At 40.1% G+C, this 20125-nt stretch overlaps 1 protein-coding gene across 1 annotated transcript in view; it reads right to left on the reverse strand.

The window, feature by feature from the left end:
- Positions 1-19189, reverse strand: part of LOC130198242 (collagen alpha-1(IX) chain-like) — a 31156-nt gene extending 11967 nt beyond the window's left edge. The window contains exons 1-18 of the mRNA XM_056421391.1: positions 19111-19189; positions 17914-17985; positions 16442-16568; positions 14272-14668; positions 13937-14017; positions 11946-11963; positions 10921-11010; positions 10788-10823; positions 9478-9549; positions 9347-9391; positions 8331-8366; positions 8229-8252; positions 8094-8147; positions 6597-6668; positions 6080-6118; positions 5211-5267; positions 4484-4537; positions 4120-4173 (exon numbers count right to left, since the gene is read on the reverse strand). Coding sequence (XP_056277366.1) covers positions 4120-4173; positions 4484-4537; positions 5211-5267; positions 6080-6118; positions 6597-6668; positions 8094-8147; positions 8229-8252; positions 8331-8366; positions 9347-9391; positions 9478-9549; positions 10788-10823; positions 10921-11010; positions 11946-11963; positions 13937-14017; positions 14272-14668; positions 16442-16568; positions 17914-17985; positions 19111-19189 — 1407 coding nt within the window. The remainder of the gene's footprint in view (positions 1-4119; positions 4174-4483; positions 4538-5210; positions 5268-6079; positions 6119-6596; positions 6669-8093; positions 8148-8228; positions 8253-8330; positions 8367-9346; positions 9392-9477; positions 9550-10787; positions 10824-10920; positions 11011-11945; positions 11964-13936; positions 14018-14271; positions 14669-16441; positions 16569-17913; positions 17986-19110) is intronic.
- Between the last annotated feature and the right edge of the window lie 936 nt (positions 19190-20125).

Raw genomic sequence — 20125 nt, forward strand, 5'->3', positions numbered from 1 at the left:
TTGTTCTTACTTATGGCGTTGACATTGAGCATTTGAACGTCTTCCCACAGAATCCTCTTCTGTCAGACCACAACCTCATAACTTTTGAATTTATACTACCGGAGTGTACTCCGTTAGTCAAAAGTTTCTACACTAGATGTCTAACTGATAGTGCTGTAGCTAAATTTAAAGAAGCGATTCCTTCTGTATTTGATTCGATACCACGTCTCAATATAACAGAGGACTCCTGGTCTAACTTTAGTCCGTCCCAGATTGATCATCTTGTTGACAGTGCCATAGGCTCTCTGAGAATGACACTGGACTCGATAGCCCTCTGAAGAAGAAGACAGTGAGGAAGAGGAGGTTTGCTCCTGGTATAACCCTCAGATCCGCAAAGTGAAGCAGACGTCACGAAAGCTTGAACGCATATGGCGTTCAACTAATCTCGAAGAATCCCGCTTAGTTTGGCGAGATAGTCTTAAAACATATAAGAAGGCCCTCCGTAATGCCAGAGCAGCCTATTACTCATCAATAATAGAAAAATGAACACAACCCCAGGTTTCTCTTCAGCACTGTAGCCAGGCTGACAGAGAGTCACAGCTCTGTGGAGCCGAGCATTCCTATAAACCTTAGTGGTAATGACTTTATGAACTTCTTTAATGAAAAGATTTTAACTATTAGGGACAAGATTAATAATCTCTTGCCCATAACCAGTGCCAATCTGTTCTCAAGTGGAATGGCCTTGGAAACCGCTGTATGCCCTGGTGTATATTTGGAGGATTTTCTCCTATCAACCGTGACCAATTATTTTCAACGGTTTCTACTTGAACACGCCTACCTGTCTCTTGGACCCCATCCCGACGAGGCTGCTTAAAGACGTTTTGCCTTTAATTGGCGGCTCTCTATTAGATATTATCAATGTGTCTCTGCTAACAGGCCACGTACCACACTCCTTCAAGGTGGCTGTTATTAAACCTCTCCTGAAGAAGCCCACTCTGGATCCAGAGGTATTGGCTAACTACAGACCGATCTCTAACCTCCCCTTCCTCTCCAAGATCCTTGAGAAAGTGGTCGCAAATCAGTTGTGCGACTTTCTACATCATAATAGTTTATTTGAGAAATTTCAATCAGGATTTAGAAAACACCACAGCACCGAGACGGCACTGGTGAAAATTACAAATGACCTCTTAATGGCAGCAGATAAAGGACTCCTCTCTGTCCTGGTCTTGTTAGACCTTAGTGCTGCATTCGACACCATTGACCATGACATCCTGTTACAGAGACTGGAGCAGTCGATTGGCATTTCAGGCACGGCACTAATTTGGTTTAAATCCTATTTATCAGATCGATCTCAGTTTGTATTTGTAAACGATGACGCCTCGATAACCACCAACGTTAATCACGGAGTTCCACAAGGTTCTGTGCTTGGACCAATTTTATTTACCTTATACATGCTTCCTTTGGGCAATATTATCAGGAAACACTCCATAAACTTTCATTGTTATGCAGATGACACTCAACTATATTTATCGATAAAACCAGAGGAGAGCAACCAACTCTGTAAAATTCAAGCATGTCTTAAAGACATAAAACATGGATGACCTGCAACTTCTTGATGTTAAACTCAGACAAAACCAAGTAATTTTAATCGGCCCTGAGCACCTCAGAGATCAATTATCTGGTGATGTGGATTCTGTAGACGGCATTGCCCTGGCATCCAACACCACTGTAAAGAATCTTGGCGTTATCTTTGATCGGGACTTGTCCTTTAACTCCCACGTAAAGCAAATCTCAAGGACTGCATTCTTTCATCTACGTAATATTTCAAAATCAGGCACATCTTGTCTCAAAAGATGCAGAAAAATTGGTTCACGCTTCGTTACTTGAGACTGGATTACTGCAACTCCTTATTAGCAGGCTGCTCTAATAAATCTCTTAGGTCCCTCCAGTTGATCCAGAATGCTGCAGCTCGTGTTCTCACTAAAACTAAGAAAAGAGATCACATCACTCCTGCACTAGCTGCTCTGCACTGGCTCCCAGTAAAATCAAGAATCACTTTTAAAATTCTTCTCTTAACCTACAAAGCCTTGATTGGTGATGCTCCATCATATCTTAAGGAGCTTGTCGTACCATATTGCCCCACTAGAGAGCTACGCTCACTAAATGCGGGACTACTTGTAGTTCCTAGAGTCTTAAAAAGTAGAATGGGAGCCAGAGCCTTTAGTTATCAAGCTCCTCTTTTATGGAACCAGCTTCCAATTTCAGTCCGGGAGGCAGACACAGTCACCTCGTTTAAGAGTAGACTTAAGACCTTCCTCTTTGACAGAGCTTATAGTTAGGGCTGAATCAGGTTTGCCCTGGTCCAGCCCCTTGATATGCTGCTATAGGCTTATAGCTGCCGGGGACGTTTAGGATGCACTGAGTACCTATCTCCTCTTTTTCTCTCCTTAAGGATGAATTTTCATCTCTCAATCACACGTTACTAACTCTGCTTTCTCCCGGAAGTCCTTTTGACTTTACGTCTCATGGGGTCATCGGACCCTATGAGACGGCATAGATCCTATCTGCCTGATGGATCGTCTGGGTCGTGGAATTCCTGCTCATGACTACGCCACTGTCCTGTTGAGACTCCGCCCTCCTCCTCCCCACCGCCATCTGCCTGATGGATCGTGGAGGTCTCCATCGTGGAATATGCCTACTATGAACTATTCATACACTCTGTCATATTCATTGAATGTATTTTAACTCTAAATCTGTCCTTCTGTACACATTACATCTATTGCATCTGTCCATCCTAGGAGAGGGATCCTCCTCTGTTGCTCTCCTCCAGGTTTCTTCCCTTTTTTTCCCCCTGAAGGGTTATTTGGGAGTTTTTCCTGGTCCGATGTGAGGTTTTGGGGCAGGGATGTCTATGTGTACAGATTGTAAAGCACTCCGAGACAAATTTGTAATTTGTGAAATTGGGCTATACAAATAAACTGAATTGAATTGAATTGAATGGTTGACAAACAAGAGAAAAATGTTCTGTTTAACCCTCCTGTTACCTTTACATTTACTAACATATTTTACCCTCGGGGTCAATTTGACCCCAGCAATTAAAACCTCCAGAAAATTATTAGAATTAATATTGCTTCTCAAGTTTAAGTGTGAGGTACTTTATGTTTGTTTGTTGACTACCTAAATATCCCTTTAAATAAATACAAAAGTTGATATTTCTTATATGTTTGACACAGTGAAAAACAGCCTGGGGTCAAATTGACCCCAAAGAACACCGACATTAAACATTGAATGGGGTCAAATTGACCCGAAAGGTAACAGGAGGGTTAAACATTCTGTTTAGGATGAAGATGTATTAATGTTCCATATGGAAGAAAACTGCTAAATAACTGCTGGGTTGCAGCACCATTGTATAGAAGAATGTATAAATGTATATATCCGTCTTTTGTCATAAATCTCTATGTTCTCACAAAATATACCGAGAATATCGGTAATATGTGATTAATCATGATTAATCCACAAAAACCTGTGATGAACCCGATTAAAATTTTTAATCGTTTCACAGCCCTAATATGTACATATATATACAAATATATACACGTCCATATACACATATATTTTATATTTAATACATATATGATATATATGTATATATACATGCATAAATATATATGTACATACATTTAATATATAAAATGTTTTATATATTTGGTAATATATTTATTTATTTATACCTAAATATATTTATTTATTTATAAATATATTTATTTAAATATATAATATATATATATTATATATAGATTATACTTATATATACATCTATTTATATATATATATATATATGTATATATACATATATACTGTATATTTAATATATAAATATATATCAATATATATATTTATAGATTAAATATATAAAATATATATGTAAATATATATATTAAATATATATATATATATATTTAATATGTATTTATATATATACATACATATATATACACCTCTCATTGAGTAGCATACAGCTGAATAATAACACATTATATTATTCATATGTGGTATGAATGTGTTTTATATGATGGTATGATTGTATGTATATATATATATATATATATATATATATATATACATATATATGTTCCTCACATCATCTCCCATCCGTCCGGCTGGCCCCATACCACCTTGCTCTCCAGCTTCTCCCTGAGGTCGAAGAAGAAAAAAAATTAATCAAGTTGCGTGAAATAATCATATTAATCTGTTTACAGGCTGCAATCAAACCACGTGTGTGTGTGGCGGGGGTTGTTCTCCATCTCTTTCCACACACACACACACACACACACACACACACACACACACACACACACACACACACACACACACACACACACACACACACACACACACACACACACACACACACACACACACACACACACACACACCACCTGTTACTGGAAGCAGAGTGTGTGAGTGTGGAGGATATTAAATATCATAGTTTCACACGCCCTACCTTTTCTCCAGCCGCTCCGTCCGTTCCGGGTTCACCAGCCAGACCCGCATGTCCCTGAACGCATCATCAAAGACAGGTTTAGAAATACTTGATTATATGGACTCTAGGAATATATAGGAAGTATTTATAGGAATGATATATAGGTATATATAGGAATATATAGGAAGAATATATAGGTATATATAGGAAGTATATATAAATATATATAGGAAGAATATATAGGTATATATAGGAATATATAGGAAGAATATATATGAATAAAATCTAGGTATATATAGGAAGTATATATACATATATATAGGAATAATATCTAGGTATATATAGGAATTATATATATGAATAATATATAGGTATATATAGGAAGTATATATACATATATATAGGAAGAATATATAGGTATATATAGGAAGTATATATAGGAAGAATATATAGGAATTATATATAAGTATATATAGGAATATATATATACGAATATATGTATATATAGGAAGAATATATAGGTATATATAGGAATATACAATAAGTATATCTAGGAAGTCTATAGGAAGTATATAAGAAGAATATAAAGGAATATACAGGAAGTATATATAGGAAGTATATATATAGGAAGTATATAGAGGAAATATATAGAGGAAGTATATAGAGGAATATATAGGAATATACAGGAATCATAGAAATATATAGGAACTCCAAACTAAATAACACTATCATATAATGTGTTTCTTACCTTCGCCCCTGGAAGCCCGGACAACCCCTGTCGACCAGCAGGGCAGGCGGCAGGACACTGGGAAGGATGGGAAGGAAGGGGAGGAAGGGAAGGATGGGGAGGATGGGAAGGACGGGAAGGATGGGGAGGGGGGGAGGGGAGGAAGGGGAGGAAGGGGATGAGGGGGAGGAAGGGGAGGAAGGGAAGGATGGGAAGGAAGGGGAGGAAGGGAAGGATGGGGAGGATGGGAAGGACGGGAAGGACGGGAAGGAAGGGGAGGATGGGGAGGATGGGGAGGAGGGGGAGGAAGGACGGAAGGAAGGGATGAGGGGAGGAGAGGGAGGAAGGGGAGGAGAGGGAGGAAGGGGAGGAAGGGGAGGATGGGAAGGAAGGGGAGGAGGGGAGGAGGAGGGAGGATGGGAGGAAGGGGATGAGGGGAGGAAGGGGAGAGGAAGGGAAGGGAGGGAAGGGAGGGAAGGGAAGGGGAGGATGGGGAGGAAGGGAAAGACGGGAAGGACGGGAAGGAAGGGGAGGATGGGGAGGAAGGGAAAGACGGGAAGGACGGGAAGGAATGGGAGGATGGGGAGGAGGGGGAGGATGGGGAGGAAGGGGAGGATGGGGAGGAAGGGGATGAGGGGGAGGAAGGGGAGGATGGGGAGGAAGGGGAGGAAGGGAAGGATGGGAAGGAAGGGGATGAGGGGGAGGAGGGGGAGGAAGGGGAGGAAGGGGAGGAGGGGGAGGAAACAGACTCAAACCATCAGAGAACCTCACGACTTTAATGAACATCCATTTTATTAGAAATCACACCTTCACCGCAAAACCCAAACGCCATGCAGCCCACAAACCAAAAGAAACCAAAAGAAACCAAAGGAAACCAAAGCGTCACTCACGGGCTCCCCGGTCCCCTCCAGGCCGGCACCAGGCGGCCCCTGAAACACAGCAGAGGGACATCTAAGGACAGCGGCGGGGGGGCGGAGCTTAGATGTCCTCTCAAATCCACCAGCAGAAACCAAACCCAGAGAGGAAATGAGGAAGAAAGAGACCCCTCCCCCGCACCCCCTCCCCCACACCACCACCACAGTGTGCACCACAGATTAAAAGGCGGTGGATTAATATCCTGATATTGAGATTACATGAACAGGCATTTTGTTGTCAATTTTGGCATGAGCCAATCAGCTGCCTCGTTTTAGATTTGGCCAGACTTATATGGTCCAGGTCTCCATAAACTTAGACCATGTAGGTCTAGGTTTAAAGGACCTAGACCTACGTGGTCCAGGTTTATGGAGCTAAATATCAGTACCTGCATATGTGCTCTCATTAATTATCTCAAATAAAATTAATGAATTGTGTAAAACGTATTTTTTTAAAGGAGACACAAAAGAAGAGGGGTTTAGTTGTGGTCCTTACCGCGGGTCCTGGTGGACCAGGAGGACCAGAAGACCCCGAGGTGCCGGCTGCCCCTCTGCGTCCAGGTTGACCCTGCAAGTCCAGAATAAAATACAATAACTTATTGAATAAAGTTCAATAACTTATTGAATAAAGTTCAATAACTTATTGAATAAAGTTCAATAACTTCAATAAAGTTCAATAACTGATTGAATAAAGTTCAATAACTTATTGAATAAAGTTCAATAACTTGAATAAAGTTCAATAACTTGAATAAAATACAATAACTTATTGAATAAAGTTCAATAACTTATTGAATAAAGTTCAATAACTTGAATAAAATACAATAACTGATTGAATAAAGTTCAATAACTTGAATAAAGTTCAATAACTTATTGAATAAAGTTCAATAACTTGAATAAAGTACAATAATGTATTGAATAAAATACAATAACTTATTGAATAAAGTACAATAACTTATTGAATAAAGTTCAATAACTTGAATAAAGTACAATAACTTGAATAAAGTTCAATAACTTGAATAAAGTACAATAATGTATTGAGTAAAATACAATAACTTATTGAATAAAGTTCAATAACTTATTGAATAAAGTACAATAACTTATTGAATAAAGTTCAATAACTTATTCAATAAAGTTCAATAACTTGAATAAAGTTCAATAACTTATTGAATAAAGTTCAATAACTTGAATAAAGTTCAATAACTTATTGAATAAAGTTCAATAACTTGAATAAAGTTCAATAACTTGAATAAAATACAATAACTTATTGAATAAAGTTCAATAACTAGAATAAAGTTCAATAACTTGAATAAAGTTCAATAACTTATTGAATAAAGTTCAATAACTTGAATAAAGTTCAATAACTTGAATAAAATACAATAACTGATTGAATAAAGTTCAATAACTTGAATAAAGTTCAATAACTTATTGAATAAAGTTCAATAACTTGAATAAAGTTCAATAACTTATTGAATAAAGTTCAATAACTTGAATAAAGTACAATAATTTATTGAATAAAATACAATAACTTATTGAATAAAGTACAATAACTTATTGAATAAAGTTCAATAACTTGAATAAAGTACAATAACTTGAATAAAGTTCAATAACTTGAATAAAGTACAATAATTTATTGAGTAAAATACAATAACTTATAGAATAAAGTTCAATAACTTATTCAATAAAGTTCAATAACTTGAATAAAGTTCAATAACTTATTGAATAAAGTTCAATAACTTGAATAAAGTTCAATAACTTATTTAATAAAGTTCAATAACTTGAATAAAATACAATAACTTATTGAATAAAGTTCAATAACTTATTGAATAAAGTTCAATAACTTGAATAAAGTTCAATAACTTATTGAATAAAGTTCAATAACTTGAATAAAGTACAATAACTTATTGAATAAAGTACAATAACTTCAATGAAGTATAATAACCATGCACTATTTTCCTTCCCCTAGACCCAAACGTTTGAGAAGTGTGTTTCTGACCTCCGGCCCGATGTTTCCTTCATCTCCTGGGATTCCCGGTTTCCCCGCAGGTCCCTGAAGGGCACACACACACGGCGGTTAGTGATAATGTCCGCGCTGCTTCACGGTGAAGATGAAGATGCAGTGGATACATACGGTGGGGCCTTCGCTCGCCGGTCCCTGTGAGGCCACAAACACAACATTAGTACATGAATACGACATGTCAGTATTCACGTGGCTCAGTGATGTCACACTCACTGGAGGCCCTTGGAGTCCGGGGAAGCCGGGGAGGCCCTGAGGAGTTAAACAGCTGTTAATAACTGTATGACATCATACACTGTGTCAGTTTATACAATAACATAATAATGTGAATTATTAAGACTTTTTCTGACATTTTAATGATGTATTTTTACCTTTTTACTCATTTTTATGACTTACCATACTCTGTTTTTATCTCCATTACTTTATGATGATATAATAACATTAATGGCAATTTTTATGCCATTTGTATACATATAATCTTCCTTTTTGTGACTTGTTATGTCATTTTATGACATTACTATGACCTCATTACGAATAATAAAGACTAGCATGATATGATAATATACTATATTAAGACATTTTTTTAAATACTATGAATTATTTGGACTTTTATCTCATACTGTACTACGACTTTTTATGACTTTATTTATAAAAATGTTATGACATATTATAGTATGAATTATTAGGACTTTTACCTCACACTATACATTTTTTTACAAATGGTATGACGTACTATAATTTGAATTATTAGGACTTTTTCTGACATTTTAATAATGTATTTTTTCCTTTTTATTCATTTTTATGACTTACCATACTGTGTTTTTATCTCCATTACTTTATGATGATATAATAACATTAATATGACTTTACTGAACATTTTAATGGGATTTTTTTACCAAAAAATACACATATAATCTTCCTTTTTGTGCTAATTTTACAGCACTAGTCGTTTTATGACATAACCATTATGACTTTATTATGATTCATAATAACTAGCATTATAATAATATTCTACATGATGATATTTTAAAACATTTTAATGTCATACTATACTATACTTTACTTTTTTTAAATATAGCGTATTTTTGTGTCGTACTATATATAATTTTTTCATAGTATAATATTATATTTTTGTGACATTTATAAATAATTATTAAGGGCTTTTTATAGCCAAATCTATATAGAATTAAAATGTGTTTAAGTGAGTAATGTGTGTGTAAATGGTTACTCACCCTCTCCCCTACGGGCCCTCTGGGGCCCATCGGACCAGAAGAACCCTGCAGACAGTAAACGCACCATCACACACAGACCGTACTGGCAGGTATTATAAAGTGTGTGTGTGTGTGTGTGTGTGTATTCCTACACCAGATCCTTGAAGGCCGGGCAGGCCTCTCTGTCCCGGTAGCCCGATCTCCCCCTGCTCTCCTTTGCTGCCCTGGAAACAGACACAAGTAGAATAAAGTAGAATGAAGTAGAATAAAACCGGCTCGATCTCCTTCCTGCAGCCCAGATGTTCACATTCAGATTGTTACGCAATGGACACATTTTAATTATATTACAATCCCACCTGCAGAGTCAAACTAGATCATGTCAGCGTAATTATAAAGTGTAATTTACAGTTTATAGCATCTTTCGAATGTATATTCCTTATAAAACAATTAGAAATACGAGAACAATTGAAAATGTATCAATTTCTTTTAAAACTACAAGCAACACGAGGTCTACTCTGTTGGGACATATACATGTTGAACGGACATTCGGGCTCCTCGTGTGGCCCAAAGGGGTACTGCACATGCTCGCTAAACCCCCCAAAAATGGACGAAAAGCTCCATATTTACGGTAGCTCGCCTTTTAAGTAAATTAGAGAATATTTCACGTGTTTGCGATCATGGTCAAAATAAGCAGCCACCACTATGGCTTTCTAATGTCTAATTAAATACAATTAAGGATAATTTTACTCACAAGGATTACAAACATTTTAAATAAATAAATGGTTGCATCCGCCTTTATTAATGCACCACCGGGCATTCACGCCAAGTGACATAAATTCAACACACCATCAACTATTTGTGATCTGTACAGTACCAGGATGTTTATATGTTCTATGTGAAGCATCTGGCTATTCAATGCATGTTTCTTAATATTACTCCATAACTCTTTCGTTCATAGTTGGTACTTTTTGTTAAGTCGTTAGCTGAACTTTGTCCCTTTTTTTCTGTCTAATTCTAGTGAGGATGGTGGTTGATGTAATTTATTATGTAATCTAAATACACCTGATTTAACAATAGTATTAAAGGTATATTAATACCTCCTCCTCCTCCCATTTAAAAATGTAAAGCAGTAACATTGATAAATAATATAATTTAGCATTTCTCTCCTCTGACTGGATGCTGGTCCTTTGTAAGTTAATGTGTTCCTAATAGATGCACGAGTGGGAAGAAGGAAGAACATGAAGTCCTGGAAGACGTAAAAAAAAAAAACAGCGTTGTTTATGCGGTGCAGCGTTTTAAAGTGGTTTAAAAACCTGTTGAAGTCTAGAAATGACCTCGATTACCGAATGTCAAATGCCGGTGACAATACACCTCTCAGAAGTGAAGTGAAGCATATCTCACACACAAAAAGAGGGAGGACGGTGATATTGCGTCAGTGCATCGTTCAACATGTGACACTTACGGTATTTCCCGGACTGCCGGTAGAACCTGGAAGACCCTGGAGAGAGGGATGAAGCAACACGGTGAAAGAAGACAGAGACAAATACTTACTTTACGGTCCTAAACAATCATTCAACCAATGAAAGGACTCTTACGTCTCTTCCGTCTCGGCCATTTTCTCCCGCGGCCCCTCGGGGGCCCTCTTGGCCGGGGACTCCTGGGGGGCCTTGGATGGATTTGTCCGGCTGAGAGGAGAGACAAGCAGTCAGCCAATGACAGTGAAAAGACTGGAATAAACTATGAATAAAGCTTTTATTGAACAAATCATGGAACTTACTGAACTCATCAACTCGTTCATCCACAATCGTAAAAAAAATACACTACCGTTCAAAAGTTTGGGGTCACGTAGAAATGTCCTTATTTTTCAAAGTAAAACACTGTTTTTATGAATGAAGATAACATTAAATTAATCATAAATACTCTCTCTACATAGTTAATGTGTAGATGACTATTCTCTGGTGTTTAATGAAGTCTCTCCAGAGGTGTGTAGAGGCCCATCTCCAGCAATGTTATCGCCTTAGAAGACTAACGGAGGGTAGAAAACCCTTGAAAACCCTTTTTATGTGAGCGCAGCTGAAAACAGTTATGCTGGTGAGAGAAGCTATAAAACTGGCCTTCCTTTGAGCCACAAGAAGAACTACATTAATATTTACAAGAAAAATCATTATTTATAACCTCGTCAATGTCTTGACTAGATTTTATATTCATTTTTCAATTAATTTAATAAATAAAAGTGAGTTTTTATAGAAAACACTGAATTGTCTGGGTGACCCCAAACTTTTTAACGGTAGTGCATATTACATTATATCAAATGCTTTTTTCAAATATTACAGGAATGTGTTAAGCAGGTCCATTTAATTAGGTGCCTTTATGTTAATGTTACTGTGTTACAATGCATGTCTTTTTACAGCCAGGCTCGTTTCAGATACAATGCTTATAGTGTAAATACAAATATATTTGTGCTCTAAAAAAAAGAAACCAAGCAAAAAAACCACGATAAATCAGGTTTTGAACAAAGCAATGAGGCAATTAGGCAATCGAAAGCACTGAAGTAGATTATTAGCTTAAAAAATGTCAAAGCAAAAAAAAAAGGAAGTCGAGTAGGAAGAGAGATAAATACCTCAGCATTGGCATACATCTGAAGAAGCAAGAGAAATCAGATAAAAGGAGAGTTAGTGAAAGTAGTCACACCACCATCATCACCAAAAAGTGTCAGCCGAAGCCTGTTCACGTTCTTAGTAGTGAGTATCTCATGCCGTCATTTGAATACACAGCCGTAGTACCGACACCATGTACAGAACCACCTCGCAGCTCGATGCAGGAAGGTTAGCCCGAAATTAAAAAGAGTGCACCAGCGGGCCAGGAAATATTCTGGTATATTTGCTTTTTTTTAAATGTATATACCGTGTAAATTTACGATGCGAGGCAGCAGAGTGGCGTTTTCATCGTAGGCTACGAGTATTTCTCCCGAGACCTCATCAGTCGCGCTTTAAGCCAAGCGGAAATACAGCGCGTTGGGAATGTAGAACTGCATCAAGTACATTCGGGTGTCGTAACTCATAAAGTTGAATGGATTGTGCACAATATGCCAACGGATGTGCAATGTTGTCACAGCTTAAAAAATTAACCGGGCAAATGCATTTGAGCTAACGTCTATTTAGCATATTGGATGCCTCATATAAACTGATGATAATCTCATGAGAATGTTTCTGTTTCAACAGACCTAGGTGATACCATTTCCCACTTTTAACTTGAATACTTAAGCTAGATTTGTTGATGATAAAACTAACTCGTGAAGCATATCTCTCACCTTAAAAAGTGCATGCTCAGGTAAGCTGCCTTCGTTAGCTAGCTAAGCTAACTGACTCCTAATTTGAGATAGTGGGATACAATTCCACAGATGTGTTTTTCTTTCTAAAGAGTTCACTCTGATTGGAGAAGTGTAACAAGTGTATTTCGGTGTCATAACTCATTACGTTGAATGGATTGTGTACAATATGCCCACGGCAAATGCATTTGAGCTAACGTCTACATTTGGTGTCTTGGTTGCCGCATACAAACTGAGGTCAAACGTATGATAATTACTTTGTTTGAACGGTCCTAGAGAATACTATTCCCCACTTTTAACATTCAAGCTACATTTTTTATGATCAAACTAACTCATGAAGCATATCTCTCACCTTAAAAAGTGCATGCTAAGGTGAGCTGTCTTCATTAGCTCGCCAACTGACTCCAAATTTGAGGTAGTGGGATATAATTCCACAGATATGTTTACGGTCCTAGAGAATATTATTTCCCACTTTTAACTTTTAATATTCAAGCTAGATTTGTTGATGATAAAACAAACTCATGAAGCATATCTCTCACCTTAAAAACTTCATGCTAATGTGAGCTGTCTTCGTGAGCTAGCTAACTAGACTCCCAATTTTGAGGTAGTGGGATACAAATCCACAGATATGTTTTTTTTCTTAGAGTTTACTCTGTTTAGAGTTGCCGGGCTGCTCCACCCTTGTTCCTCTGCAACATGTGTGGAGAAAAAACCCACTTTTAATGGTCCTAACCAGCAGGTGGCGGTTGTTATACTGCATTCCTCCCAGCTGATAGTCAAGTCGCAGCAGGTAGCGAGTTATTTCAGGCAGGGAAACATATGTAACCCGTTAAAGTATTTTCTATCACATTTCCGATACCTTTAATTAATTTCGCCCCTATCTTCCTGAAAAGCAAAGTCAGTGAAATGTGTGTTCAGTTTCGATGCAACCGCGTTGCTATCGGACCTCACGTTGTTTACGCGTTGCGCAGCGGCCAACTGACATTAGGACAATTGGCACGCGCTGTTTTCTTTGCTGACTTCAGATGAAATGGTAACCACACAAATTGGTTATTAAAGCTAGCTAAAACAAAAACAAGCGTTTATAGGTCTAACCAATGGGATCATGTCGGGCCTTCCCCTTTAACATCTCTGATTTGGATGAACTCTAACCTCGGGGTGTACGAAGCAGCGTGTTTGACGCTTCCGCTAAACTCCACCTCGGCTTTTCCGCGCTGCATTTCGCCGTCAGCCAGAATTCAAACCACAAACCACCTGGCAGATCCAAGTCCTCGCTACTGTACCTCGGTGGCGGGCAGCTCGTTGCAGCTCTCTCTCTGGGCCCTCTTCGGGTCGCAGTGAATCAACATCCACTGGAGCTCGAACTGAAAAGAGACGTCGACGTCACTGCAAGGGCAATACTTTGTGATGTTGAATCAGTTCCCTTCGTGGGTCGTCCCATCAAGACTACTGTGTGCAGGGATCACGTTTTTTTCCGTTTTTTCCTACCCCACTGGAACCCAGCTGTGCAGCTTTGCTGTAACAGCGGCGCTTTACAATTATAGCCGAGCTCAGCAAACATAATAACCCGAATGTGTTCACGTTAAATGCAGCCACCGATTCGCCATTCGTCGCTTACCACTACGGAGGCCTCGGGGTCGGCGTCCAGCCTGCCGATGAGGGTGTCTCCCTCGGTGTTGATGGGGCCCTTGTCCTTGATGGGCTTTTGATCCACAGGCTGGCAGTCCACGTACAGGGTGACGTGGTCGCGCTCCACGCCGATCATCACCTTGTGCCACTTGGTGTTGAAGAGCACGGAGAGGCCGGGAAAGGTGGCGGTCTGCAGGTTGCCGTCGGCGCCCATCAGGAAGTACTCCAGAGACTGCAGGTCCCCGTTGAGCCTCAGTCCGGCTTGCTTGTAGCCGTCCTGGTCCACTATCTGCCAGACGTTCCACACTTTGCTCACCGTGTTCTTGATCATGCGGAACGTCACCATGACGGAGTACTCGTCGGGGAAGCCGCGGGGAAAGTTCAGCCTTCGGGGAGAGAAATTGAGCACAGGGGTGTTGCAATCAGCTAAAAGGGTATCGCGGTAGAACTTGGCTTCTATCGAATGACACTTAAAAGGAAACGCTCGATGCCATCCATCACCCAGAAAATATGTTTTATTTGAACGTTAATCCGTGGCCACAAAATAAAACACCACTCGGCCTGAACTATCATCGAATCAAGCGCAAAGACATGGATGGAAATAACTTGAAAGCCTCGGCCATCTCTGCCTTTGAGAGTCCGATACGTGCTTCGAAGAAATAAGGCGAGCCTATTATATTCGAAATGAGACACTGTGAAAGATGCTGCCTCGGTGCATGAATCACTGCTGTTTGGCATCCACAGTCTGATGCGTTTTTTTTTTTTAACAAGCCAGATTCTCAGTAGGCGGTGGCCTTCATAGACGCACCGGACTTTTTACCATCTTGTAAACGATCAAGGTGAGGTAATAAATAAAAAATACAAGAGTTTCCTGTCAGCCAATGAAACCAAAGAAGACCACTGGCTTGGCCCGAGGAGAGAAAAGTCTCAAGTTTGTGCTGCTTTTGTCCCGCAAAAAAAAAGAAGACGCATGAAGCTCGCTGGCAGCGACGGACTTCAAAGTCCGTGCCACGGGGACTTGCGGGGGAAACGAACACGTATTTACATTCAGTGCGACGGGCTCGTCGCCGCAGGGTGCCAGCGAGTTACATTACGACTTAAGAAAAGCTGGCACTGCAGGAAAAGCTTAGCCGACACAGACTGCAGCAAACCCACTGGGGAGGGAAAATACAAAGGAGACGTCTTTATGGAAGGTGGAGAACGATGTCTTGAACACTACGTCCGAAATTTCCCCAAATAAAGAGCAAAAAGGGGTCTCTTTTTAGATGCCGGAGTTGCAACACAGTGCTGCATTACAGATAGGCCAAAGTGGGAAGCTCCAAAGGACCCCCCCCCCCCCGCCCCCCAGTTCACTATTTTGTCTTTTTGGGGCGAAGGTTACTGGATTAATTGAACACCGATTGTACACTGAATTACTTCTTTTGTCTCTCGGGGAAGCTTCTCAATGTAGTTATCCAAAATAAAATGTAAAAAAAATACCTGGGCATTTACCTGGCACTGAGGATTTTTTATGAAATAAACTATTGAGATGCATTATGGGAAACATGTAGCATTGTAATAGCTTGACTCAGACTAAAAGTTGCTGCTTTGACTAAATACGTCTTTTGCAATAAAGTTTCCAAACAATATGGAATTGCAAAATAAATTAGCTGGGCTTTTTTTATTATAACGGTCAAAGACTGCCTTGGTAGTTTGATTGAGACATATTTCTCACGCAGGTGGGCGTCTCAATAGGGGCCCACATCGGATTGTTTCGCCGCGGGGTAATCCGGCCATGTTGTTTCAAGCTAACCTTCAATTAAAAACTCGGGGAAATCTTAAAATGAAGTCTGTTCCTTCTCAAACATGTAAAGGACAATAAATCACGACTGACTCCTTCCTCTACATTACCTGTAGATACAGAGGCCTTCAAGTAGGGTTAAAAACATGCTTTTCCAATCCCTCCCATCACTCACACATAAACAAAAATACCTTTTAGTCTGTCAAATAGGTTCAGGCATGTTTTTTCTCTGCTAATTATATACTGCGTGCTATTCAGTAACATCTGCGGAGGACCTGTAATAATGCAACACCTGCATGGAGAGGACCGCTGCTGCTGCTCAGTGTTTTTATCGGTTTTCCTTTCTTTTCTTTTTTTAAACCGTCTCTACTGTACTTACATGGTTGGAATCTGGAAGTTGGCCCTGTCGAAGCGGTAGGCCACCTGCAGGTTCGTGGAGCCGTCCACCTTCCTCACGCCCTTCAGGGGGATCACGTCCAGCTGGAACTGCGTGATCAGATCAAAACCTGCACACACACAAAAAAAGGATTGTATTATGTGTCGTAAATAATTACACTTCCTTTTCGTTCTTATTGCAGCCGGTAGAAGTAACGGCAGTCGTAGGACTCATTGTTAGAGGTAAAAGCAACAACACTAATAGCATCGTACTAGTTAAGTTATCAAGCTCCTCTTTTATGGAATCAGCTTCACCTTCAGTCCTGGAGGCAGACACAGTCACCTCATGTGGACTGAAGACTTTCCTCTTGATGGTCTGATAGTGAGACCTGAACCAGGTTCACCTGGTCCAGACCTAGAGATGCTGCTAGAGGCTGAGAGGCTGCTGGGGGACGCTTAGGATACACTGAGCACCTCTCTCCTCTAGGATACACTGAGCACCTATATCCTCATTTTAGGATACACTGAGCACCAAAATCCTCCTATTAGGATAAAATAAGCACCTATCTCCTCGTTCTAGGATACACTGAGCACCTATTTCCCTAGTTTAGGATACACTGAGCTCCTATCTCCTCATTTTAGGAAACACCGAGCTCCTATCTCCTCGGTTAAGGATACACCAAGCTCCCATCTCCTCATTTTAGGAAACACCGAGCTCCTATCTCCTCGGTTAAGGATACACCAAGCTCCCATCTCCTCATTTTAGGAAACACCGAGCTCCTATCTCCTCGTTTTAGGATACACTGAGCTCCTATCTCCTCGTTTTAGGATACACTGAGCTCCTATCTCCTCTTCTCTCTCTACTTATGGATGAATTTTCATCTCTCCATCACACATTACTAACTCTTCCTCCCTGGAGTCCTTGTGACTTCCCGTCTCATCGGGTCCATTGGACCTGGCTGTCCTGCCATGCACTAGCATTACCACGTCGATCCTGTAATCTTTTGGTTAACTTCAAATGCTTTTACGAAACAATATCTAATGTAGCACTAAAGCGGTCAAAGCTTTGCCCCGACTTGAGAACGAGACAAGGAGCCCACAGTAGCGAAGCGTCGCATCGGAGCAATCCTCACGAAATGAGGAAGCGCGATGGTGATTAATCACATGTGGGGAAAAAACGGTGCGCTACTGTATTTCAGACCGCAGAGCAGATGTGTTCGGGAAACAGTAGCGAGCAATTACAAATACAATCTTGCTGAGTTTGGATTGTTAAAAAACTAAAAATTCTGTAACGCTGAAGGGGAACATTTTATTTGCCCCGTTAAAAAAAAAATCCTCCCCCCCCGACCCTTCAACCCCGTTCCACTGATTAAAAAAGCTCACCGCCACCACCACCGTCCTGCGGAGAGTCTCAAGGATTTTTCTGAGCCTCGAGCTGTTTGTGTCTTAACGACCGCCGCCTTAACTCTTGTTTACCTGTAAGGTCGTCTTGTCCGCTTCTCATTGGCGGGCAGACGTTGTCGCCATCCAATCGGTTGAGGTCTAATTCTGATGGGACACAGAATCAACAATAACAATCAGCTTGTTGTCCTTGTAATTTAATTTATATCACATTAACATCATAATGCACTTAGAGTATTTCACACATTCACACTTTAGTATTTGGGATATCAAAATGCAGAAGACCTTTTGCGATGCAGCTCCGCCCCCCAGGAGGTGGGAACGTATCACCTGGAGCCACTGAGAAGGGTCAATAATGTCACTTTTCTTTTTGTTTATGTGTACGATTCATCAAGATAGGAACTGAAACTTGCAATCCATCAACGTGTCATTTCATTTGGAGCTTTCATCACGAAATCTCTACTTTTTTTTCTATAATTTTATTTTTGGGGGGGGGGTTGTTTCGTTAATCCCAAAAAATACAATGCTGGCCTATTTTACTGTCCTAAATATAAATGGGGGAATTAGAGTGATTTCAGTTTCAATAAAACACCTTGTTAGTACTTTTTTTTAACCAACACCCCAATTACGTAGAGTGGAAAATCAATTACTGTGAAGTGACAGGAGAGGGGGCTATCCCTGAGTCACTGCACTGTAACGAGGTGGAGGGGGGGGGGGGGGTTACCATGGTGACAGGGGCCCTCCACCACTGGTAGAGGCCCCTCCGGGCTGAGTCAGCTCATTTACGCAGAGAACGCACCAGTGAACGCAACACACACATCTGGAAGCCGTTCACAGATCCCACGTATAAAAAAAACGCCTGATAAATGAGGTGAGGTGGTGAGACGGTATTTATAATCCCATCGTTTACTGCTAAACACTTTATCTGACTGCATGCCGGCCCCAAAGCTGTTAAAAAAGTTATTGCCTGCCGCAGCATTGAGCAAGTCGTTAGTGCAACGAGGGCGGGATGCGAACCGCAATTAAGATGTCACATGCATTTGTGTGTGTGTGTGTGTGTGTGTGTGTGTGTGTGTGCAACGTAGTAATGAGCTCGGCACCTATTGTATCTGGCACTTTACTGTGTCCCCGAACACCTGGTTATTATTATTATTGTTATTATTATTATCAGAGGGGACACTGCTTGGTGAATTCTGATAAAGGAAAATGACCGTGGCGACAGTCAACACGTCCCTCTTGTCGATTTGGCGCAGTGCATTGTGGGTGACTTACGTCCGAATGCAGGAGCGATGAGTACGAGGAGGAGGGGGAGGGGCAGCAGGGCCACGCACGCAGGTGAGCGGGTCGACATCGACAGCGGCCGCTTTCTGAGAAGAAAAAATAAATAAATCAGTATTCAGTCGGGCGTCATGAGATTCTGTTTGGCGGTTTCCTTTGTGTCCGAATCGATTGGAAAACACTTCGCATGCAGCACTTTGCCAGCGTGCTCTGTGTGTGTGTGTCTGTCTGTGTGTGTGTGTGTGTCTGTGTGTGTGTCTGTGTGTGTGTGTCTGTGTGTGTGTCTGTGTGTGTGTGTGTGAGTGAGAGCATGTGAATGGAAAGCAAAAAAGTTTACACAGCTTCAGCAAAATTGTGTTTCAATCTTCCAGTAAATACACTTCTTGTCATCTTATGCAATGAAAAACACTTCAAGTATTAAAGCTGCTATGATATGAATATATATATAATTTTTTATTTTTGTATTATTAAAAATAATTTTTTTATCAAATTAAAAGATGTAATATATATATATATAAATATATATATATATATCATTTTTGAATTGTAATTTTTTGAATTTTTTTATTATAACAATGGGTGAAATAACTTGTATAAAAAATAAAATGTGGTTCTAAATAATATGTGTAGTTCTTACTTATGCTAAAGCGTTCATATGCTACGATAGGAATGTCCTGACTCCGCCCACTCAGCTCTGACTTAACCAATCAGATCATTTGAGTATGAAACACCGGAGAAGGCTTGGATGAGAAATCACAGAAAAAAGGTCCCACAGAGGAGATGCGACCCAGAAGTCTCAAAATGTTGTCCACACTTTCACCAGCGTCGGCGCACGCTCACAGTACACACACACACACACACACACACACACACACACACACACACACACACACAACGATGTGTGGCGACAGCTTTTCCACAGCAATCCTAAATCCATCATCTTTGTGACAGATGGTGATACGAGGACTCAAAAAGGTTGTCGCCTCTTGCAAATGTGTGTGTGTGTGTG

This window comes from Pseudoliparis swirei, chromosome 1 (assembly GCF_029220125.1).
Source record: "Pseudoliparis swirei isolate HS2019 ecotype Mariana Trench chromosome 1, NWPU_hadal_v1, whole genome shotgun sequence".
Taxonomy (NCBI): Eukaryota; Metazoa; Chordata; class Actinopteri; order Perciformes; family Liparidae; genus Pseudoliparis; species Pseudoliparis swirei.